Below are 22,012 nucleotides of genomic sequence, written 5' to 3'. Positions count from 1 at the left end.
GCCCTGATGTTTAGGCCAGTGGTTCTCAACCTGGGGTACACAGTATGCAGAGGTCTTCCAGGGGATACATCAACTCGTCTAGATATTTGCCTAGTTTTACAACAGGCTACATAAAAAGTACTAGTGAAGTCAGTAGAAACTAAAACTTAATACAGACAAAATGAGAAAGTAAGCAATTTTTTCAGTAATGTGCTATGGCACATGTGTCAAACTCAAGGCCCGCGGGCCACATCCGGCCCGCCATACAATTATATCCGGCCCGCGAAATCGTTTTATATATCTGTTTTTAATGGCCCTGTGATATGACGCCCCAATAACACACACTACAAATCCCATGATGCAGTGCAATTGCCGCCAACGGCAAGCCGCGGTTCAAGTTCGCGGTCTGTTGATGTATACAACGCTAATATCAAATCAAAGCTAGACCCCAACAATGGCCAAGAGAAAAATTGATTCTGAAAACCGAGGCTTTCAAAGCCGGTGGGAGAATATGTATATGTTTACTGAAATTGCAGGTAAACCAGTGTGTCTCCTTTGCGGGAGTAATATCGCTGTAATGAAGGAGTATAACCTAAGACGGCACTACGAGACGAAACATGAGAACAAATTCAAAAACCTGAGCGCAGGACAGAAGCTACAAAAGGTAGAGGAGTTGAAGAAGAATTTGACATCCCAGCAGACGTTTTTCACCAAAGCAAAATCACAAAGTGAAGCTGCTGTGAAAGCAAGTTTCATTGTGGCCGAAGAGATCGCCAAATCAGGACGGCCGTTTACCGAGGGGGAATTCGTAAAGAATTGTATGATGAAAGTGTGCGACGTCCTTTGTCCAGATAAAACGCGAGCGTTTGCAAATGTAAGCCTCAGCAGAAACACTGTTGCTAATCGGGTTTGTGAGATGGCGACTGATTTGAAAACACAGTTGACTGAAAGAGCAAAAGATTTTGTTGCATACTCCCTTGCCGTGGATGAAACTACTGACGCGACTGACACTGCACAGCTGGCGATATTTATCCGTGGTGTGGATTCCAATTTGTGCGTAACAGAGGAAATACTGGACATTAAATCGATGCACGGGACAACGAAAGGAGAAGACATCTTTGGAAATGTATTTCAAAGTGTAACCGACATGAAACTGCCGTGGGAAAAACTCGTTGGACTTACAACAGATGGCGCACCTGCTATGTGTGGTGAAAAAAATGGACTGGTGGGAAGGATGCGCTCAAAGATGCGGGAGGAGAACTGTGCCGGTGAGTTGACAGTGTATCACTGCATCATACACCAGGAATCGCTGAGTGCTAAAGTCCTAAAAATGGATCATGTGATGAACACTGTAACACAAACCGTCAACTTTATCAGAGCCCACGGTTTAAATCACCGCCAATTCCAGTCTTTTCTGCGGGAAATAGATAGCGAGTTTGGCGATATGCCATATCATACGGAGGTCCGGTGGCTAAGTCGGGGAAAAGTTCTCAAAAGACACTTTGAGCTGCGAGAGGAAATCTGCCAGTTCATGGACAGTAAGGGGAAAGACTGCACAGTTCTGCGGGATGAAAAGTGGAAATGTGAGTTGGCGTTCCTGGCTGACATAACGTCGCATCTTAGCGCTTTAAACCTTCAACTCCAGGGACGGGAGCACATAATAACCGATATGCATGATGCAGTGAAGGCATTTCAAGTGAAACTGCGCTTATGGGAGACACAAATGCACCAATGCAACTTGTCTCACTTTCCCTGTTGCCAAGTAATACGGAACCAAGAAAGTGCCACAGTTTTCCCAAATGCCACCTTTGCTGAAAAACTCAGCGCGCTGCGCACTGAGTTCGCACGGCGCTTCAGTGACTTTGAGGCACAGAAAAGTAACTTCGAGCTGCTTCGCAACCCATTTGCAGTCGATGTGGAAACCGCACCTGTAGAAATGCAGATGGAGCTGATAGAACTGCAATGTAACGGGACACTGAAGGCAAAGTACGACACTGCGGGGCCAGCACAGTTCACTCGCTTCATTCCTGAAGCGATGCCGCAGCTCCGCCAACATGCGGCTCGAATCCTGTCCATGTTTGGCAGCACATATCTGTGCGAGCAGCTGTTCTCTGTGATGAAAATTAACAAAACGTCACACAGGAGTCGCCTCACTGATGAACACCTGCAATCGATCCTGAGAATCTTCACAACACAGAACCTAACCCCAAACATAAACGAACTTGTTGCAAAGAAAAGACTCCAAGTATCAGGCTCTGACTAAATAGGACAAGAAAATGGAATGTTATGATTTGTTATGATTATACTTTTGCTTTAAATTCAATTTTTTATTTATATTTTCAGATTTTTTAATATTCCAGCATGTACAGATTTTGAATGTATTGTATTGACAGGATATTTTTTTATGAAGAGCAAAATATTTTAAGTTGAAATGTATTTATTTTGGAATGATATCCTGTATTTTGGTTCATATTAATGGTTAAAAAACATAAATATTTAGTCTGTTAAATAAATGGCTATACTGTTCGGCCCGCGAGTTTTGAGTTTTGGCCCCCTGTGCAATTGAGTTTGACACCCCTGTGCTATGGCATAAAATCAGACACAAAAATACAAAAGTAAGCCAGTAGTTTTTAAGAAAGATGAAACTTGGGGGTACACAAGACAAATCAGACTCCTGAAAGGGATACAGTAGTCTGGAAAGGTTGAGAGTCACTGTCTTAGGCAGTTCAGGAAGATTCTGCTACAGGTGTTTCACACATCTGCAGTCTCTCTCTCTCACACACACACACACACACACACACACACAAGATAGCAGCTGGGCCCTCTCAGGCTGAGAAATAAGGTGCAGGCTGCTCTAAAGCAATGTCACACCTCTCTTAACATGAAAAGATAGGGAAGAAGAGGAGTTGGGTTGGACCAATGGGGGGACGGCCAACTCCTGGAGAGAGGCAGAGAGGAAGTGCTCGAACATGCCGCAGCTTAGCCCCTGTTCGTGCCTTGAAGTGTATGTGGAATTGTGCTTTAAGAAAGGGAAGGGTCTTCACTACTGCCATTGGCCAGCTGGGGAGAGGAAGACAATTAACTCTCAGGGCTTGTCTATACTTACGCGCTGGTTCGGCGGCAAGCAATCGAACTTCTGGGTTCGATTAATCGCGTCTTGTCTGGACGCGATAAATCGAACTCAGAAGTGCTCCCCGTCGACTCCGGTAATCCTGCTCGCCACGAGGAGTACGCGGAGTCGACGGGGGAGCCTGCCTGCCGGGTCTGGACCGCGGTAAGTTCGAACTAAGGTACGTCGACTTCAGCTACGTTATTCACGTAGCTGAAGTTGCGTACCTTAGTTCGATTTGGGGGTTTAGTGTAGACCAAGCCTCAGTCAATTTAAAGCCTTCCCAGATATCCAACAGCTCTCTTGCTGCTCTTTTCCACACTGTGATTTAGGTATGTTGAGCTGTGGTCCCAGTTTGCTTGCATCTGACTGATCACCTGTTTGAGGAAACAGAAAGCAATTTTTTCCTGTTGGGACAAATTAGGAGGGCGTCCAGAGGGTTTTCACCTTCTGTGCCTCACTGCATTGTGAAAGCACAGTTTAGGCTGAAAGGAATAAGAATAGGAATTTTCAGATTAGGCGAAATATAGGGATGTTTACTTTGTTGCAACTTGCATCCCCTATGGATAAAGGCTACAAGGGTCAGCTTCCAGAGGTAAAAGAGTTCCAATATATGGCTGATAGATCTTATGCCTGTAAGGAGAAGGGGAGACCTTAAGGGTATGTCTACACAGCAACTAGACAGGTGGGGTTTTCTCTGCTGTGTAGACATACCCTAAGTTTTCACAGACTGAGGTACCACTTGGTGCCCTTGTGGTGCTGTCCAGCCAAAATTGGCAACCCTACTTCCCCCTGCACACACCCCCTACGCGCGCACACACACGCTCCCTGTCACACAGTCTCCCCTTTCCCCACCTCATTGCAGTTGAAAAGCGACGGGCAGTCTAGTAGGATGCCCATGGAATGATAGGATTCAGAAACCTGCATCATGTGATGCTGTACCTGCCCCATGAGGCATTGCAAACCCTTCCCAAAGCATCCTGTGGCCAGCTGCACAGTAGGATAGCTACCCACGGTGCGCTGCTCTCTGTGTCAATGCAAGAGCCGCTAGAGTAGATGGACTCTGCTGACACAAGGAGCATAGTGTAGATATGCAACAGCAGTTTAATTAAAGTGGCATAACTGTTGTCAGCAAAATTCTGTAGTGTAGACATAGCCTTAGTTTACTAGAGAAATTGGCTGTCAGTGTTGTCTTTGGTGTATGATTCACAGTATACATTAACTGGGGGGGGTAAGTGACTGACCCTCTGGGGTTGGTAGTAACCTAATGTGAGGGGCTTTTTTGTTTTAATAAACTTTCATCACTAAGTCCACTTTGTCTGGGTAGTAAAGAGGGGCTGGAGAACTTAAGTGGACTGTCTGCTCCATGTAAGACTAATATAGTAATCCAGGAGCACACATTTGTTACTGGTTTGGTGAAATCTAATTATAGAATATACCACCAGTTTGGGGTGTCTGTCCTGTTTTCTGATAGCCTGACCGGAGATTGTAAATCATACCAGACCATGTGACAATTGGCATAGTCTAACAGGATTCACGTGCCACAAGTCAATTGGGCTTAAAGATTAGAACCCAACGCTATTTAAAAGTTTAACCCTTAAAACGCTCAATATGAAATTTAAAGACTAGTCACGATGGGTGAACCACAATCATGAGGATCTTAACTCAAAAGACTTTAGAAAGTTACGTAAAGAAAGGGGTTTACCCTTTGCGAAGAAAATCTCAGATCAGGAACAGAGTTTTGCTAATGCACTTTAACCAGAAAGCTGGTATCTGTAGTTATGGTATCATAACTTGTCACTGTCAAGGTCTCGAAATGCAAAACGAGGGCTGCAGAGGTATCCTACCTAGGGCACAGGATGGGCAGTGGGTTGATCCACCGCCCAGACCCCTTAAAAGTAGAGGCCATTAGGAGCTGACCTGCCCCTAGAACAAAGAAGCAAGTCCAATTCTTTATTGGTCTGACCAACTATTATCATGGGTCTGTAAAGGGGTTTAGTGACACTGTGGCCCCCATAACAGACCTTACAAAAAAAGGGAAACTAGGCAGGTTGGTATGGACAGAAGCTTGAGAGAAAGGCTTCCAGAATATAAAAGATGCTTTGTCTAAAGAACCTGTTTTAGTCAGCCCTGATTTTAACAAACCATTTGTGCTACGTATTGATGCTTCCAATATTGGATTGGGCGCAGTATTGATACAAGATGGAATGGGGGGGGAGGGAAAGAGGCACCCCATTGCCTACTGAAGCAAAAAAATTAACAAAACTATGCCATAATTGAAAAGGAGTGCTATGCCGTGCCCAAACTTCGCATAGGCACAACTCTTCATTAAGGACTACTACCAGGATTTAATGCCCAATAAAGGCTATTAAGTACATTTCGGGCTTAATTTTTTGCTGCTGCCATGACATTAAAGGGGTAATTAGAATTTTGTTTTCATCATCATCCAGCTGTGGTGGCCAAAAAGACTTCCTCAAGTTTTCAATAGAAAATTCACATCTGGGTTCACACCAAACAGAATGTTTCAGCCCAGAAACATTTCAGGAAGTTATGATACCCTGAAACTGGGAGGTGTAACTGAAATAATTCTGTAACCATGCCACTAGGTTTTATTGCCACACAAGACCTAATTTCTTTACATAGCTTATAACAGGTAGAATTTTTCAAAAGTGTGTAGGTGACTTTGTCTGTAAGTCCCATTTTCGAAAGTGACTTAGGCACTTTTGAAAATTTTAACCCACATCTACAACACATCCTGTGAGTGTCAGACAATACAGTTTCTGAAAACTGAAGCAGAGTTTTGATTTCTCTAACATGGTATAAAACGACAACACAGAAATGCTGTTTTCTAGCATAAGTGTACTGCCACACCCATACTTAAAATAGTCTTTATGAAAGTATTTCATAAAGTATTCATACTTTATGAAAGTATCTGTGAACTTTGGGATATTAGACAAAGAATCCCAAAACAGATCTGCAACTAGTGCTGAAGTTACTAATTTTTAAAATCATCTAAGAAAGTTACCTTGAATGCCAAAAAATGTCAAGAGTTGCCTTGCTTGGAGGACATTTTGTGATCATAGTTATTAGCCAAACATAGTCCCCAGCCAATAATACATACATTTACAGTAAGGTGCCACTCTAAGAGCTGTTTGCCTTGTATATCTCTAGTTCTCAGTGGGATGCTAAAAAGGATGTCTTTATGGCACAGTGGGCAAAGTGGGTTAGAAATACAGCACATCACAAGATACAACAGACCACAGAGGAGAGGCTACCAGCTGTGTAATCACTCCTTGTTGGCATCACATAAAATCAGTAAAGATTTGTTATTTGGGAATTTAATCCTGCTTTCATTCAAATCAATGGAAAAACTGCTATAATCTTGAATGGTGCAGGACCAAGCTCTTGATGAATATCAAACACTTCTCCTAAAGGAAGTTAGGAGAAGGATTCTTTTAATCTTCTAATGAAATCACAACATTTTACTGAAATTGTTTTTACTGTCAGAAGAGTTTAAGTTGTTTCAGTTCACATATGTTTTCTCAAAAAGTTAATTAAAGAGGACCCTATTCATTTTACTGACAAAGCACTTGTTTCAGACGCCGCACTTCCAGTCACTCCCAGCCCAGGCCAGAGAAGCTAATAATCTAACCAGTGGACCAAATTCATTGATGAAGCCTGGTCAACAATATTGAAAGGGAGCAGTTTGAATCTACATTAAGCCTCTTCTAGAAAAGAGCCCTCAATTATTTAAATATTAATTGCACTTATTAGCTGTTTGGCCAACCCTCAATGTCACCAGCAAAAGACAGATTTCATGAGATTGGGGTGAGTATAAACAAACCCAGCCAAATAAAATGGGTAGATTATTAAGGCCCTGTCTATGCCAACTTTTAATCAAATCTGTGAACAATTAACAACAGATGGCTCTAAAAATGAGTTGTATCCACATATGCCATGGACTATGTTTGGCTAATAACTATGTCAGCCTTCAGCCTAGCCATCAGTTTGTCTGGATGTTCCTCAGTTATTATTTTTACTCTCCAAAGATGGAATCTCAAATCACGCCTATGTAAATGGCTTGCCCAGTCCTCCTTTCTTACAGCTCTCTGTGGTGTCACATATCCTAGAATGCATTGCTTTACATGCTGCAGTCAGTTTACGTGCATTTCCTCCAGACCTTGTTGAGGCAATATGGGATGAACAGCCAAGATTTTGCAGAATGGACTGATTTTAATATGAGATTTCATACTTTTGTTTGCATTTTAGCAACTTCATTCTTCCATTCTTCCAGAACTCATGGATAAATATTATCCAGTCCCAATGACTTATTGCTCTTAATTTATCAGTTTGTTCCGGGACATCCACTTTTGACAGTTCTACTCTTTTTCAGGAAATAAAGATGATCTCCCCAACATTCTTTTGGTGAAGCTTGGCTCAAAAAAATAATTTAGCTTCCTTGCAACGTCCTTATGTTCCTCAGCAGCAATCTTTACTCTTTGGTAGGTCACCAGACACACAATTCTCTTCTTCCTTACACTATACTTAAATAAATAATTGTGATGTGTTGTCTATTTGCTCCTCAAATTCCCCTCTTATCCCTCCTAATTTCCATCTTGTATTTCCCAGCGACAGGTTAGGCTCCTACCTCTTGGCTTCACAAGGGTTGGATTTCCCTTTCTGAAGGATATGTTGGGCTCAAAAAAAAGCTCTTGAACCCTGCCATTTAACATGGTCATCAAAATATAGGGGGTTTGTCTGTTTTTCTTCCCACTCTCACCTCCCAAAAAAGACATCAACAAAAAAAGCAAGGAGGAAAGGGGAAGAAAAACAGACAAACCTCCTATATGTGAGACTCTGTTATGGTTGCTTAAGTATCCTCCATGTTGAGTCTAAAGATTTTGGTTTCCCTACATTCAAAATTAATGACTTTTTAACTAGCTTCTTCACCTTTTTTAAAACTCTCCTTTGTAAAATTTAATATCACATTGCTAGATTTTTATACAGCACTCCTCCAAGGTTGAACTTAATACAGATATTAGTGGCTCAACTATCGTTACTTCTTGAACCACTTCTCTGCATCACTTTGGACTCCGTCAAGAACAGCTTTTCCTCTGGCGCTCAGAACTAGGGCCAGGCCTACACTACAGACTTATAGCAATATAACTACGTCAATCAGCCATGTGAAAAATCCACCCCCCTCAGCGATGTAGTTATACCAGCCTAACCCCCAGTGTAGACGGCGCTATGTCAGCGGTAGAGTGCTTCTCCCATCAACATAGCTACTGCCTCTCGCCAAGATGGATTAACTATGCCAACAGGAGGAGCTCTCCTGTCAGCACAAGAGTCTGTTCACTTAAGTGATACAGTGGCACAGGTGAATCAGCGCAGCTGCGCTGATGCAGCATTTTAATTGTAGACCTGCCCTAGATGTTACAAGAACAAGACAATTAAAGGTGTCCAATTGTGACATCTGACCAGTTTGTATGCAAGTAGCTGAAGTCACTCATTAGTACTGTATTATTAGACTGAACTGTCTCTTTGAAGTCCTTCAATATTATGTATTCAATATTCTTCTCCTAATCAGAAGACTAGTAGTATAATCTTAGCCTATATTTGTATTTTTATGACTTATGATTTCTATCCATATCCAGATTCACAAGTCATTAACATTCTATTTGTAAAACTAAAAGATTCCATGATCCCTATCTCTATGACCAAGTCAGTCCTTCCTGCATAGTTTATAGCCCAATATTACATAATTTCATTAATTTTCATCTTTCCATCATGTTTCAGTAATTCCTACTCTATTATGTTAGCATCCTCTTTCATTGTCAGACATTCTACTTCACCTCTGAAATGAAGAGATACTCTTCCTTCATATACTTGGTTTCCCCCCCCCCCCCCCCAAGATAAGAAAAGCTTTCTCAACTGGAGATCAGAGAAGCCAGTTCTGAGATGGATTTGTTCTACGCTGTCCTTATATGCCACCTCGAAAAATAACTATGTCTCTATTCAGCAACTCTGGCCTCAAGATTCTGTACCCGGGCTCTGAAGCCATAATCTATACTATATACCACTTGGTCACAAGTTAAGTACCAGTAATTGTATATGACACCCTCAGTTCAGAAAACTGAGTAGCCCCCACCTTGATTAAACTCATGTTAGTATCCCAGCTCCATAGTTTACTCTGACTTGTTACTGCGTTTTATATTAAGTAAAAAGATAATTTAAATAAATAACTAAAATTTGAACAGTGTCTTCAAGTCTGAGCACTCTCCCTGAACTGACCTATAAGACCACATATTTCTTCCCACTTCTCCTCAGCTGTGATACGTACAAGTCTGGCTCGAAGAGCAGATGAGGTTATTAGGCATTTATACATTTTTATAAGTAAAAATAATTTAAACCTTTGAAAATGTAAATATGTCTATACAAAAGTTATAAATGTGTCCCCTCCTACTGCACCCTTCCTATATCACTTGTGATTTTAGATTATAAACTCTTTGGAGACAAAGCCCATGTCTTCATAAAGCTGTTGATCAAAGCCTCTGTGTATCACTAGGATACATATATTGAATAATAACTTTAGTCAACTAGCAATTACCCTCTTGCGCTCAATCTTTCAGAGCTTCACTATTTCTGGAGCATCTCTCCATTTAAGAATATACTCTCAATAGCTATGGTACCTCTGTATTTTGTATCTAACCACTATAAACATGAGGACTCACTCAAACAGCTGGCCCTACCTATAACTCATTCATTTCAGCAAAAAGAACAGGAGTACTTGTGGCACCTTAGAGACTAACAAAATTTATTTATTTATTTATTTTGCTCAAACAAATTTGTTAGTCTCTAAGGTGCCACAAGTACTCCTGTTCTTTTTGCTGATACAGACTAACACGGCTGCTACTCCCAGTCATTCATTTCAAATACTCAGACTTCAGAGATACCAGTTCAAGGAGTGTAGTTGTATTAACTGTTCATAACTGTAACAACTTTTTAAACATTTATTTTAAAAATTATGGTCTAAATCTCAAAATCAGTGTTAATTTCAAATCAAATCTCAATTGTGACAGATTCTCTCTCTCTCTTACTTTCTAGTTCATCATGGGAGTTACAACCTTATGATTCACTGTCTTTTCCTGGTATGGTTGCAGGGAGTTCGCAGTGAGGGGTGGAGGTTTCAGTTTATTTTGTAATTCACAACTTTATTTATGTAAGACACGCAGGCGCCTCAAAAGTGCGTTTGATATAAATCACTAAAATAAATGCTTATGTTTTTAATATAAGCCACTATAAAAGAAATACAGTTTGAATATTCAGGATGCAAAATGTTTTAAACAGTTTAGCCTGCACAAATTAAGAATTCTAAAAACATAAACGTAACTAAGTTTGCACCACACATTCCCACATTGCCATTATGCTCCAGTCACAATGGCACTGGAAACATTTTGTTCTTTAATGCTACATACGAGAATGGTGGAAACAGGGCAGCAATTGAGATAATCCATTATAATGCTTGAAAAATATGAGGCATTAACATTAAAAAAAATTGGAAAGCTCAGGAAAACAAGCATGTGTAAACAGAGGCATCCTGTACTTCCATATTGTATGCAAGCTTAACTGCCAGCCCAACCATTCAATTAAAGGAACACAAAATTTAGCCTATTAGAATTAGGGGCTCCATCCTGCTCTATTCAAATCAATAGGAATTTTACCCTTAACTTAAATGAAAGTTGGACCAAGTCCTAGCTGTGGGATACACACAAATGGCAAGAAATGTACAGGGTGTCCTACAGGGTATGCATAGACCTGTACATACGTCACGTTACAAGAGGACACAGAATCATATGGAAGTCAGAAACAGGAAGTTACCTATAAGGTCATCTAGTTCCAGTCCACTTCCCCGTTCATGCAAGATTATTCCTTATACTGATTTCAAATATTTTATCGAAGAGTTGTAGATTCTCCAACTGACTAAGCTTTCGACTCTTACCTTGGGAGACTATTCCACAGTCTAAAGAAATCTCCATATTAAAATGTATTTCTTTATATGCAGTTTAAATATCCTTTATTAATTTCATCTCATTGCTCTTAAGATAAGGAGCTATAACTAAATAATTAATACCTCTTTCACCTTGGTATATATACCTTTCAAATAGTTGTTGACTTACGTCTTCTAATCTCTTCTGGCAGTTGTAACATGCCTTTATAAAAGCTACACATTTAGTTCAGTCTTTTCTCTCAAATCAATCTCTTTAGTCACTTTTGTTGCTCTTTTAATGCCCTCTGATTGGTCAATGTTTTTCAGGTAATGAGGTGCCCAGAACTGAACACAACATTCACAGTATACTCACACTGGAGCCACGTAGAAAGGAACCTTTGAGCTTGATGCGATGCTTCCATGCATGGAAGCCAAAAGTGCATTGCCCTTTTCTGAGGCCATATCATAGCAAATTCATGATCCCACATTCTAAATAGCAAAACTTCAACAAGCACCAAGGGAGAGGGGAAAAAAACAGTTTGGCATGCTTGATGAAAGATTACTAGCTTTACTGCTTGTCAGATGAGAGAGGCTGGGAAAATGTATGCACCGCTCCAGAGGATGGTAATCATTAGTCAGTGCCACCCCCCCGTCCCATCCTGCTATGGAACTGTTGACATTGGCATCTCTTTCTTATGACATCCAGTGAGCATTCCCACTATCTGACGACTTCGTGCAACACATCCTCTTTTATCCCTGAGAGGCTCTGACCTGCTGTTTCTCCAGGTCTCAGCCTAACATTGTTTTTCATTGTCCGACCATGTCAGAAGACAGACAAGAGGCAATGGATGTGGTTTAATAAAGCTGCAACTGTGTTCACCTAAAATATCTGGGAGACCCCAGCAACAAGTTCGACAGTGCAGGTCAATCATCCTTTCCTTAATTGTTTCCACATAATCCCCAACCAAGTAAAAGCAATATTATGCTGGTACTTCACCATCCTCCCCTCATATCAGGTGAAAGGGGGCTATAAAAGGAGGGTAGTTGGTGGACAGCTGTACAGGATGCAGGAACCCCAAACTCCCCCCCCCCCCTCCCCCCTCCCCCCTCCCCCCCCCCCCCCCCACACACACACACGGAGCTCCCTTAAGGGATGTTTTCCTTCAAATCCTTTTCCAATCCATTTTATCTGACAACCCATACCAAGTACCTATACTGGACATCTGCCATAAGGAGACATCAGCAAATTGCTTGGCTGCCTCTCCCTCACCAGGTCCCACAAGGCCATATCACCACTCCTGTTTTATGATCCTGAAAGTGGAACTGCAAGAAAATGTCCCAATCCCTGGGACATTTTGACCTGCTGTTTCTCCAGTTTTTAGCCTACAATGTTTTTCATTCTGTCCCTTACCTTTAGACAGCTTCCAATTTAATCAGCCAAGTCCACTTCCTCTTCAACCCTTTCACTTGATGTAATCTTCCAACAATCTCCTCCATGTTGTAATCATTCCCTACAAATTTTGCATATAAAAAAATGTATCCTTGGCAAGGTATATGCCCGCCTGAATGTGATTTAAACTCTTTGAAACAGGGACAATTTCTTGTGTTTGCAAAGTTCCACACATAAAATTCCATAAATACCAGTTATTAAAATGGACTGTAAAGAGTCATTTTTGCTTTTAACAGGATACTGAAGACATGTCCTACTTTACCCCAACAGGTGCTCAGTGAAATTATTTTAATGACTTTATATTCAAAAGTCAACAGATGAGAAGCAGAAATGTATTGTATAGAGAGGAGAAAGCGCTCTCACCCATGTTATTTATTTACAAAGTTAGCTGTTGCCAATTCTTAAAATAGAACCTGGGTAGGTCTCAGCATTACAGCCTATTCCATGAAGAAAACAGGAAAAAAATCAGGGTAAAAGTGAAGTAGCATTACTGTTGAGTAACAGATTGCCATAGTAAAACATTTAATGGCCATTCAACAATGTGTTATCTACTAGTAAAAGAAAATCAATCCAGAATTTAAGAAGATAGTTGAGGGATCTCCATTTAGGACCAACAGTTGTTTCTTACAAATTCTCTCTTTTGAAAAGAAAAAAATAATACACACACACCACAAAGCCCATGGTTCATATTTGTCCAAATACTTGTTATTTAAAAGAATACTTCAAAAGCTAAAGTCCCAAAATCTCTAAAATCATAGCTAAAGCTAAAGTCTCTAAAATCATAATGTTGTGGGGAAAATTTTAAAATTCAATTTAAAGCCTATGTATTGTCTTTGTTAGATTGAGAAAACTGCTAAACCAAAGTGCCATGGTTTCCCTACCTCTTAAAGGTCAGTTCTTTAATTTAAATAAGTTCTGTTTTTTATACTTGTGAAGTTGAGCCGCTCTATGGACTAGATTTAGCTGATGTAGGAACTGGCATCTTAAGTTCTAAGTAAGAGAATGAGTACATCTTACTAGTAACAAACTGAACAATCATCTTTTCATTTTAAAAAACTGTAAAGAAATAAACTGTTTATCAACACCCTTGAGTTTTGTATCATGCGTTTATAGGTTTACATCACAGCAAATGATTACTCACTATCTACTGTCACTCCTAAGAATAACACTTCCACTTGTTTTGGTTAGAAGCTAATAAGAGAGCAGAGTAACTGATTCCAAAATATCTAAAGCAACTGTAACAAGTTGACAGAGTTCCATAAATAAAGATATCAGTGAACAAATATATGCACAAGGGAACTTCAGGGGCCAGATCTTCACCTGACTCAAGTTGTCATATGTCCATTGACTTCAACTGAGCTATGACCATTTACACGAGCTGAGGATCTGGCCAATTGTGAATGATTTATGAGAAGATGGGAGCAGCCTTTGAAAATTCTGCTGGTCCAAGTAATTCTCTCCCACTCCCACACCATCATCACAAAGTTAAGCGTAGCAATAGCAAGTTCTATGGCTAGGCTAAGTACTTTATATGGCTAAAATAATATGCATGTTGTGAGAAAAGAAGAGTGTGTGGCTATATAATTCACAAGTGCAACACCACAGATAACAAAAGGTTATCTAGAGCTAAGGGAAAGGTTAAGTTCTAGGGCCTCTGAGTAACACACAGAATACTGAAACCAAGGCTGAAACTCTCTAGGAAAATGACACATTTTCAAGTGTTTTGCTTCCTGAGGATTTTCCTGGGATTGCTGCAGAATTTCAGTGTCCAAAAGTTTAAAGTTCAACACACTGATTGATAACTAATATCATGTACAGTACAAGTCATACAATTTAGGCTATTTAGTGATTCTTCTCATTGGAGCAGTGAAATGAGACTAGAGATGCAAAAGCAAAGATTCAGTTATCACAGATTACAAAATCAAGTTTGTTTAAAAAGATATGTGCTCTAAATAAATGTTTAGAACAGTCAAGTGTGGAACTAGGTTTTGCTCAAATATAAAGGAGAAATCCTAGTAGATTATCTGAGCAAGCGCTGATCCAAAGTACCAAAAGGTGGGGCAATAAACAAAGTGACCAAAATGTAAGCACTGGGTATTATTCTGAACATACAGTAGGTAGTAAGTTATTATCATTCATGCAGTTTTATAGAGTACCTAGACATAAACTTAGAGGACGACGACAGGGAGGAACCCGTTCATTGTGCCTTCAAGTGGAGTAGCTGCCTTAACTTTGACTTCTAGTTCTTCTAATATGAGAAACCAGTATTCTTCATAATAGTCTTAATGTAAATATATTTAAAGTTTTTTTAAAAAAATAAGCGTGATTGTTCACATACCATGCTAGATCAGAAACGAAGATGCAGCTGTCTATGCTATAAAGCAGTGGTTCTCAAACTTCGTTGCACCGTGGCCCCCTTCTGACAACAAAAATTACTAGATGACCCCAGGATGAAGCCTGAGCCTGCTTGAGCCCTGCCCTGCCCCCCCCCCCCGCCCCCGGCAGGAGGGCCAAAGCCGCAGCAAGTCTAACACCAGCCTTATCTACAGTTTGAGAACCACTGCTATAAAAAGGTACAGTATAATGGACTAACATTTACTTTCTACATGGGTAAACCACCAAATTTAAAGAAATATATTATGTATGTTTATGCATGACTTAACATACAATTATGGCTGCACTGAGCTGTAACAGTTCATCTGACCAATGTAGTTTGGGCTAAGTTATGTTAAAATGATAAATTAGTCCACTTAAAACATGATTTGGCCCCAAAGAGTGCCAAAAACTCTACAATATTAGAACCCAAAACAGTTAAACTGTGCTTTCAGAAACATGGATTTCTTTAACACCCATTGCTTTTACTATATTACATCCTAATACACCTCTACCCTGATATAACGCTGCCCTCGGGAGCCAAAAAATCTTACTGTGTTATAGGTGAAACCGCGTTATATCGAACTTGCTTTGATCTGCTGGAGTGCACAGCCCCGCCTCCCGGAGCACTGCTTTACTGCATTATATCCGAATTCGTGTTATATCGGGTCATGTTATATCGGGGTAGAGGTGTATCTCATGTTTTCCTACTTCAATATCTTTTCTCCTTGTGTAATACACATACATGCTACAATACAGTTTCTGTTGTTTACTTTTATTAACTTTTTTTTTACGTTAAAAGAGCTCAGCATGACTATTTTAAGTGTAGTTTACAAACCAATGGAATTTTTATTTCAGATTTTCCATTCCTTATTATTACCAGTGCTTTAGTTGGATCCCAAGAGTCATAGCATGCTTTCCATCTATCTGCACAACTCCAGCTGATATCAAGAAGCGTATGCAGATCAAGGGCATAAAAATTACTGACTTTGGAATGTAAACATTGTCAAGAATTAAGTAATGAGAGAAAAGAACGGTGCTCATCTTAAAAATAGAAGTAGTCAGTTTCTTCAAATTCTTCAACGTCAGATGAGTCATTGAATGAAGATGTCCATTGAAATGGAAGAACAGAACACCAGCGAATTCAACCATCTTGACATTTTCAGTACCACTGTCATCAAAGTGTAGCAGTGAGGATCATTTAAATCTGTGTTCCAGGCCTCTCCAATACCAGGTTCAATCAGAACCAGTGTATAATTTTTGTGGTGTTGAGTATAAACAAAGATGATTGTGCGATTATGCCATAAAAACAGTTAAAAGTCAGAAGCTGGTAAGAGACTTGCATCCTTTTATGTTAAAAACATTGCCTTTATTGTAGCACAAAATTAGTAAATTTTTTTTAAAGTACTGACATTATTTTGTCTTGGATATATTTTTCCAGAAAGATTTAAACTTGCAAGTTCACTATTAATTGCAAGTATAGATATAATGGGGAGGGGGAGAAAACAGAAGGGGAAGGGAAAATTGAAGAACTAAAAGATTCACTACTGATATTAATGCAAGATTGTCAGGTAACTTCATAAGTTTGACCAGCAATGGGTAAAAGCATCCAAATGGGAAAAATAGAATCAGTTTCATTAAACAGGAATGCAAGTCAACAGAAAACCACATAATAGTGTCCAACTTGCTCAAGATGCGATCCAGCAATGAACAGAGAAGCATAAGGAGCTCTCTGATATTTTCTCATGCAACAAAAATAAAAGGGACAGTTGAGAGAACTTCAAAGGCACAGCACACTGCAAATAGGGCATCGCTCCAAGGAATGACAGTCACTTGTTATAAACACCCTACTTTCTTCAGTATCCTTCCCACCCAACTCCTCACAGGCTGAAGTTTTAACAACTATTTCTGAAACTGAACCTCATAGGTAACTTTATACAGGTAAGTGACAACTAAGACCATTCCATAAGCCAATGGGATAACTTCAGTCACTTATAAATTCCTACTATATTTTTAGTCTCAGAAGCAATCAACTGCTTTTTCCTTCTGTGGCTCAAAAGATTTATTTCTAAGCTATTTTTTATTGCCAGAATTTTTTTTAAAAGGTTTCTGACACAATACAATAGTAACTACATTTGTCCCTCTCCACTTTCACAAAATTACATACACATGCTCAAGAAAGAAAAATGAAGGCTTCATGGAGACTTAACGTGACTAAACTGTTTTGTAATTACATGAGCTCACACCTGCAGTTTGGTTTCAAAGAGATAATTTGTTTAGCTCCTAAACCTTCTCTACATACCACACTATTACTATTATATTATTCAGCAGGACAGATGCTGAATCATAATTTTGTCAAAAACCCTTCTTACATATGATACACCTTTGGATGTGAATTATTTTTAGAGAGGAACAGGGGGAAGGAAGGAGGTAGACTATAGTGGTTCCCAAATGAATGTGTCCCTTTTCAGGACAGATCAAAGACAGATGCCACTGACCAAAAACCACAGAAAGGAGGGAAGTGCATTAAAGTTAGTCACCTATATGATGGAATGGCAAATTATATTTAATAGAGTAATATGTTCCTTCCTACTGCTTGACTCGTTCCAAAATGCATATATACAACATATTATATAGTTAATGGTGCTGTTGCACTAATTTGCATATCTCTGTAATGGACAACCTACAAATATGGCCTACAAATTTCAAGCATTAACATTGACACAGCACACATTAATCCAACCATATCCTAGAGTCACTTAAAAGCTTCTTTTAGAGAGAAACCCTCAAAACTATAACATTTTAAAGCTGTTCATCTTATGAACGTAAAACTGATTTATTCTAATAACTGTGAATGACTTCATGTGCCTGAGCAGCATACCCTCTATGCGTTTCTATCTTTCCCTTCAGTTGGTTTGCTTCACGTAGAAAACAAATATCCAAGGAAGAATTGAAACAAATCTTACAAAATATCAGTAACTTCCAATTTAGTTTTATTTTTAATAATTCAATATTCACCTCTATTTTCATATCTTGCAACTGCATTTAGTGCAAAAACCAAAGCACTTAAAGTTTTGCTGAAGAAGTCTTACCAACAGACATTTTTAAATAACCACACACTGCCCGGCCTGCTCTAATTACAAATGACCTGAATATTTAATCATAAAATAAGCTGCATAATATAATTAAATTTAAAACAAACCAAAGATGTACTAAGCTTCTACAAGAAATTACAAGTTAATGAAAGTATCAGAGGGGTAGCCGTGTTAGTCTGGATCTGTAAAAAAGACAAAGAGTCCTGTGGCACCTTATAGACTAACAGATGTATTGGAGCATAAGCTTCCGTGGGTGAATACCCACTTCGTCGGACATGCGTGCATCCGATGAAGTGGGTATTCACCCATGAAAGCTTATGCTCCAATACGTCTGTTAGTCTATAAGGTGCCACAGGACTCTTTGTCGCAAGTTAATGAAGTGGTTGTTTTTTTTTTATGTATACCATTCTTAGAGTTTAAAAAAACAGGGATACAGTAAGGCTTCATTGATATGTTTCTTTTAATTAAAGAAAAAAGTCCCTTCACCAATTTATGACTATGTACGTCAGCATAGCAGATGTGAAGAGCATAGCAACAGCTTAGGAAAGGACATAAAGGATATCATATCCAAATAAAGACACAACAGAAATTTATATGGACAAAATGTAATTATCCCATTTAGTTTATGCACTAGAGACAACATTGCTACTCTTATTAAAGTTTCAGGATCTTGGGTTTTCACTTCATCTCAAAGATAGCACCTCCTGCAGCACAGCAGCCCATAAAACCATACTGACCAAAAAAGAATAGTGCCATTTTAATAAACTACCAACTTTCTGCTGAACCCTGGGTTTTCCAAGGAAGTCTCCCATCTAAATATTGATCAGGCTAAACCTTACAAATGTGATAAAAACACAGTCTGAGGTGGTATTTTTGCTGACAGTGAGGACTTGCCTACACCATACCTTCAAGGCCTAATTCTGCAATTTACTGTGTGCAGACTGACTGCTTCAACCAGGCAGGCAACATGATCAATGCCTCAATTTGTAACCAGTTAATGGTTAGTATGCTCAGAAACCAGCGCAGCTGGTCATGTTGCCCTGGTTAGCAATCTAGGCTGTCTTCCTGTAAACAAGTTATAACACTTTATTGCAGTGCACACAAGAATCCTTAACCATGTCTTTGTAAACTGGTTTGCTGGTTCTCCTTCCTGCTTCCTCTCTGAACCTTAACACATCCCAGCATATGCTGCCCAAAACACCCACACTGTTCCATTGTTTTCATGTGCTCCCAATCTAGCTGTTGCATCCACTTGTTGTGTTTTGTACTTAGATTACAAGTTCTTTGAGACAGTGACTGTCTTCTCATTATGTATTTGTAAGGTGCATAGCACAATGAGATCCTGGTCCATGATTAGGACTCCTAGGTGCTACCACAATACAAATATATAATACTTTGCACTTATATTCTGCCTTTCAACCCATGGTCCCAAGGCCCTTATAAATTTTTACAGATCTTCTAAGGATTTTGCAAATTGATAAAGAGATATCAAAAGTAGGTAAAATGTGGAAGTTAACAGATGCCTGGTTGACAATTTATAAAGGTAAAGCATATCGTTTTCTTGTAAAAATAAATAAATAAATCTTTGTCACTTCAGACCATTGGAATAAATAAAAAGATTGCCAAGACAGGCCACTGAATTTAATGGAGGGGGGGAGGGCAGGGTGTTTGTTTGTGGTCTCTCTTTAAAACAGTATTTGGGTTAGTTCATTAAAAATGTTTACTATATTTACTCTGTACATTAAACGTTTAGTTATTTAGGGGAAACTGCTTTTATTTTCTGGATTTACCTCAAGATGTATACATTTTGCAAAAATCAACATGGCAAACAGTCCAAGCAGTGTCCTTTTAATGTCTTTTTCAGCAGTCAACTAACAGTCATTACCTATAAAGACTTCTGATTGAGATCACTTTTTTTGAAAGTGTCCAAAATATTACTTTCCAGATACTTGTCTACCTTTTTCCCCATTTTTAAATGGAAAAAAAAAAAAGCAGCCCTCTCAAAAGCAACTGAACAAACATTTTCTATGTCTTCCCCCATTGCAAACCAAGAGTAGTTATATTTGTACTATGCAAAAAGACCTCTTATTAAAATAGGCAAAGCAGCTTGCAATACCCATATGGGCCCAACTAATGTGTGGTGTTCTACTTTTAACATTCAGATGAAAGGAAGTGTGTTCAACAGTCTTGTCTCTCACAATATTGCAAACTTTCTTAAATTATAAAAGTATTAGACTAACATATATAATTACTAATGACTTGGAAGACAAAGCTTTCAGTAAAGGATCCTGACAAAACAATCCCTCTTTTATGCACAACGCAAAAGTATTTCTCAGTCCACCAGAGGAGAAAGAAGGGGACCTCATTTGGCAATCAATTTTGAAGTAGCTTTTTCAGTGCATTATTTGGCTGCATATTAGAGAGATTTAAAATCACAGACATGACTTTCTTACCATATCTATAATTGTTCTTGCCAACACAGCCCTTACAGGAGTTGTGTGTTCTGGCAGCTCAGACGTTTATGTCCCCACAAACTTTTAAAACTTCCAGATACAGAACCTGGAAGATCGGGAATAACAACATGGTTCTAACCATTGTAACTCGTGTTTCAGTGGGATGTAGCCCTGACACCCAATCTGACTTATCCTGAGAACTGAAGGGGGAAGAGAATTTTACAGAACATTTTAAAGCAATTGTCAGTGGTCTCACACTGTGGGAATGGAGAGTTTCTGCTCTGTTTCAGAAAGTTGGTTGTTGTTTTTTTTAACTTCCTCATTGCTTGAAAATCTCATTTAAGCTGCCCCAGCCCTGACTGGTCATCTAGTCCAGTCCCCTGCACTCAGGGCAGGATTTAGTATTATCTCGAGTCTAGACCATCCCTGACAGGTGTCTGTCCCAGCTAGTCCCAGTGACTAGTCCCAGCCCTGACCAGCAGCCAAGGGAAGGGGACCAGGTAAGGGGATAGCAGAACAGTCTTTGCCCCACCCCAGCAGTCACCAGAGAAGGGGATAAGGAGGAATAAGGGCAGTGACGGCCCTGACCCAGGGCAAATAAGGACCAGTCCGACGCCGGCCCCCAGGAAAGGGGACGGGGGCGGGAGGAGAGGATCTCGGCCCCGCAGCCCCCAGGGAAGGGGGTAGGAGGTAGGACAGTCCCTCCCCCCGACCCCGCAGCCCTTACGGCGGGAAATGAGCAGCGGGAGCCTGCTCCGCACGGGACTCACCTGCGGTTCATGGGCCGGACGCGGACAGCCACCTTCACCGACGCCATGGCTCATCCCTGCCCTGGCCCAGGGCTGGCCCTCCCGGCTGCCGGCTAGGGGACAGGCCACATCCCCGCCTCCTCCGCTACTGCATGCTACCGTCACGGCGGGGCGGGGCGCCCCGCTCCCACGCAGTCGCCCGAATCACTGCGCCGGTCGGGCCGGCTCCCCTTGTTGTCACAGCAGCCACGGGGCAGCAGCGGCGAGCACCACTGGTACGGCGCCAGGGCAGGGACAAACCGCCGCGGGACGCGTTACTCCTCCCCTCTGCTGGCTGCTGCCCGGAGCCCCGCCCACCAAGGGCCGGAGCCCCCTCTCCAGGGAGGGGCGGGGCGTGGGGAGCGAGCCTGGGGGTGCCCCTCAAACAGGAACCCGCTCACAGAGCAGCGAGCCCCTCGAGCCCAGGCGGGGGAAGGGGAGCACAACCACAGGGAGGGATCCGACACACACAGAGACGGGTGGGCAGGTGCAGTCACTAGCCAGGCCGGTCCCCTGGGGTTACACACTCCTGCCCCCATGGGGCTGTGGTGGGTTTAGCTGTTGTTGGCTTCTTTTCATCACAGGAAGCATGAACTCGAGAGCTGTACGGTTGGTGTAATCCCACACAGCATCTAATCCCAGAGGATGGAGTTACCAGGCCCCTCCGTAATTAAAGATCTGATGAGCTCTAGAGTGGAACAACAATCCCAGGCAGCTAATATATATATATATTAATCTCCCAGATGAAGATTCGACCCAAGAGGAGCTGCCAGTATTT

At 40.7% G+C, this 22,012-nt stretch overlaps 1 protein-coding gene across 10 annotated transcripts in view; it reads right to left on the bottom strand.

Moving 5' to 3' along the window:
• KIF16B (kinesin family member 16B) overlaps positions 1 to 21,527 on the bottom strand; it is a 223,787-nt gene extending 202,260 nt beyond the window's left edge. For 6 of the 10 annotated variants that reach the window (XM_008173554.4, XM_042847069.2, XM_008173561.4 and 3 more), the window contains exon 1: positions 21,217 to 21,524. In XM_008173554.4, coding sequence (XP_008171776.2) covers positions 21,217 to 21,263 — 47 coding nt within the window. In that variant the 5' untranslated portion in view covers positions 21,264 to 21,524. Of the gene's footprint in view, positions 1 to 12,486; positions 12,587 to 21,216 lie in introns of all 10 variants that reach the window. The other 4 variants (XM_008173558.4, XM_065589753.1, XM_008173537.4 and 1 more) reach the window with 2 other exon arrangements.
• Positions 21,528 to 22,012: the final 485 nt, after the last annotated feature.

The sequence above is a fragment of the Chrysemys picta genome, chromosome 3, assembly GCF_011386835.1.
Source record: "Chrysemys picta bellii isolate R12L10 chromosome 3, ASM1138683v2, whole genome shotgun sequence".
Taxonomy (NCBI): domain Eukaryota; kingdom Metazoa; phylum Chordata; order Testudines; family Emydidae; genus Chrysemys; species Chrysemys picta.
The sequence above is the reverse complement of the archived record's forward strand: the minus strand, read 5'-3'. Positions and strand labels throughout refer to the sequence as shown.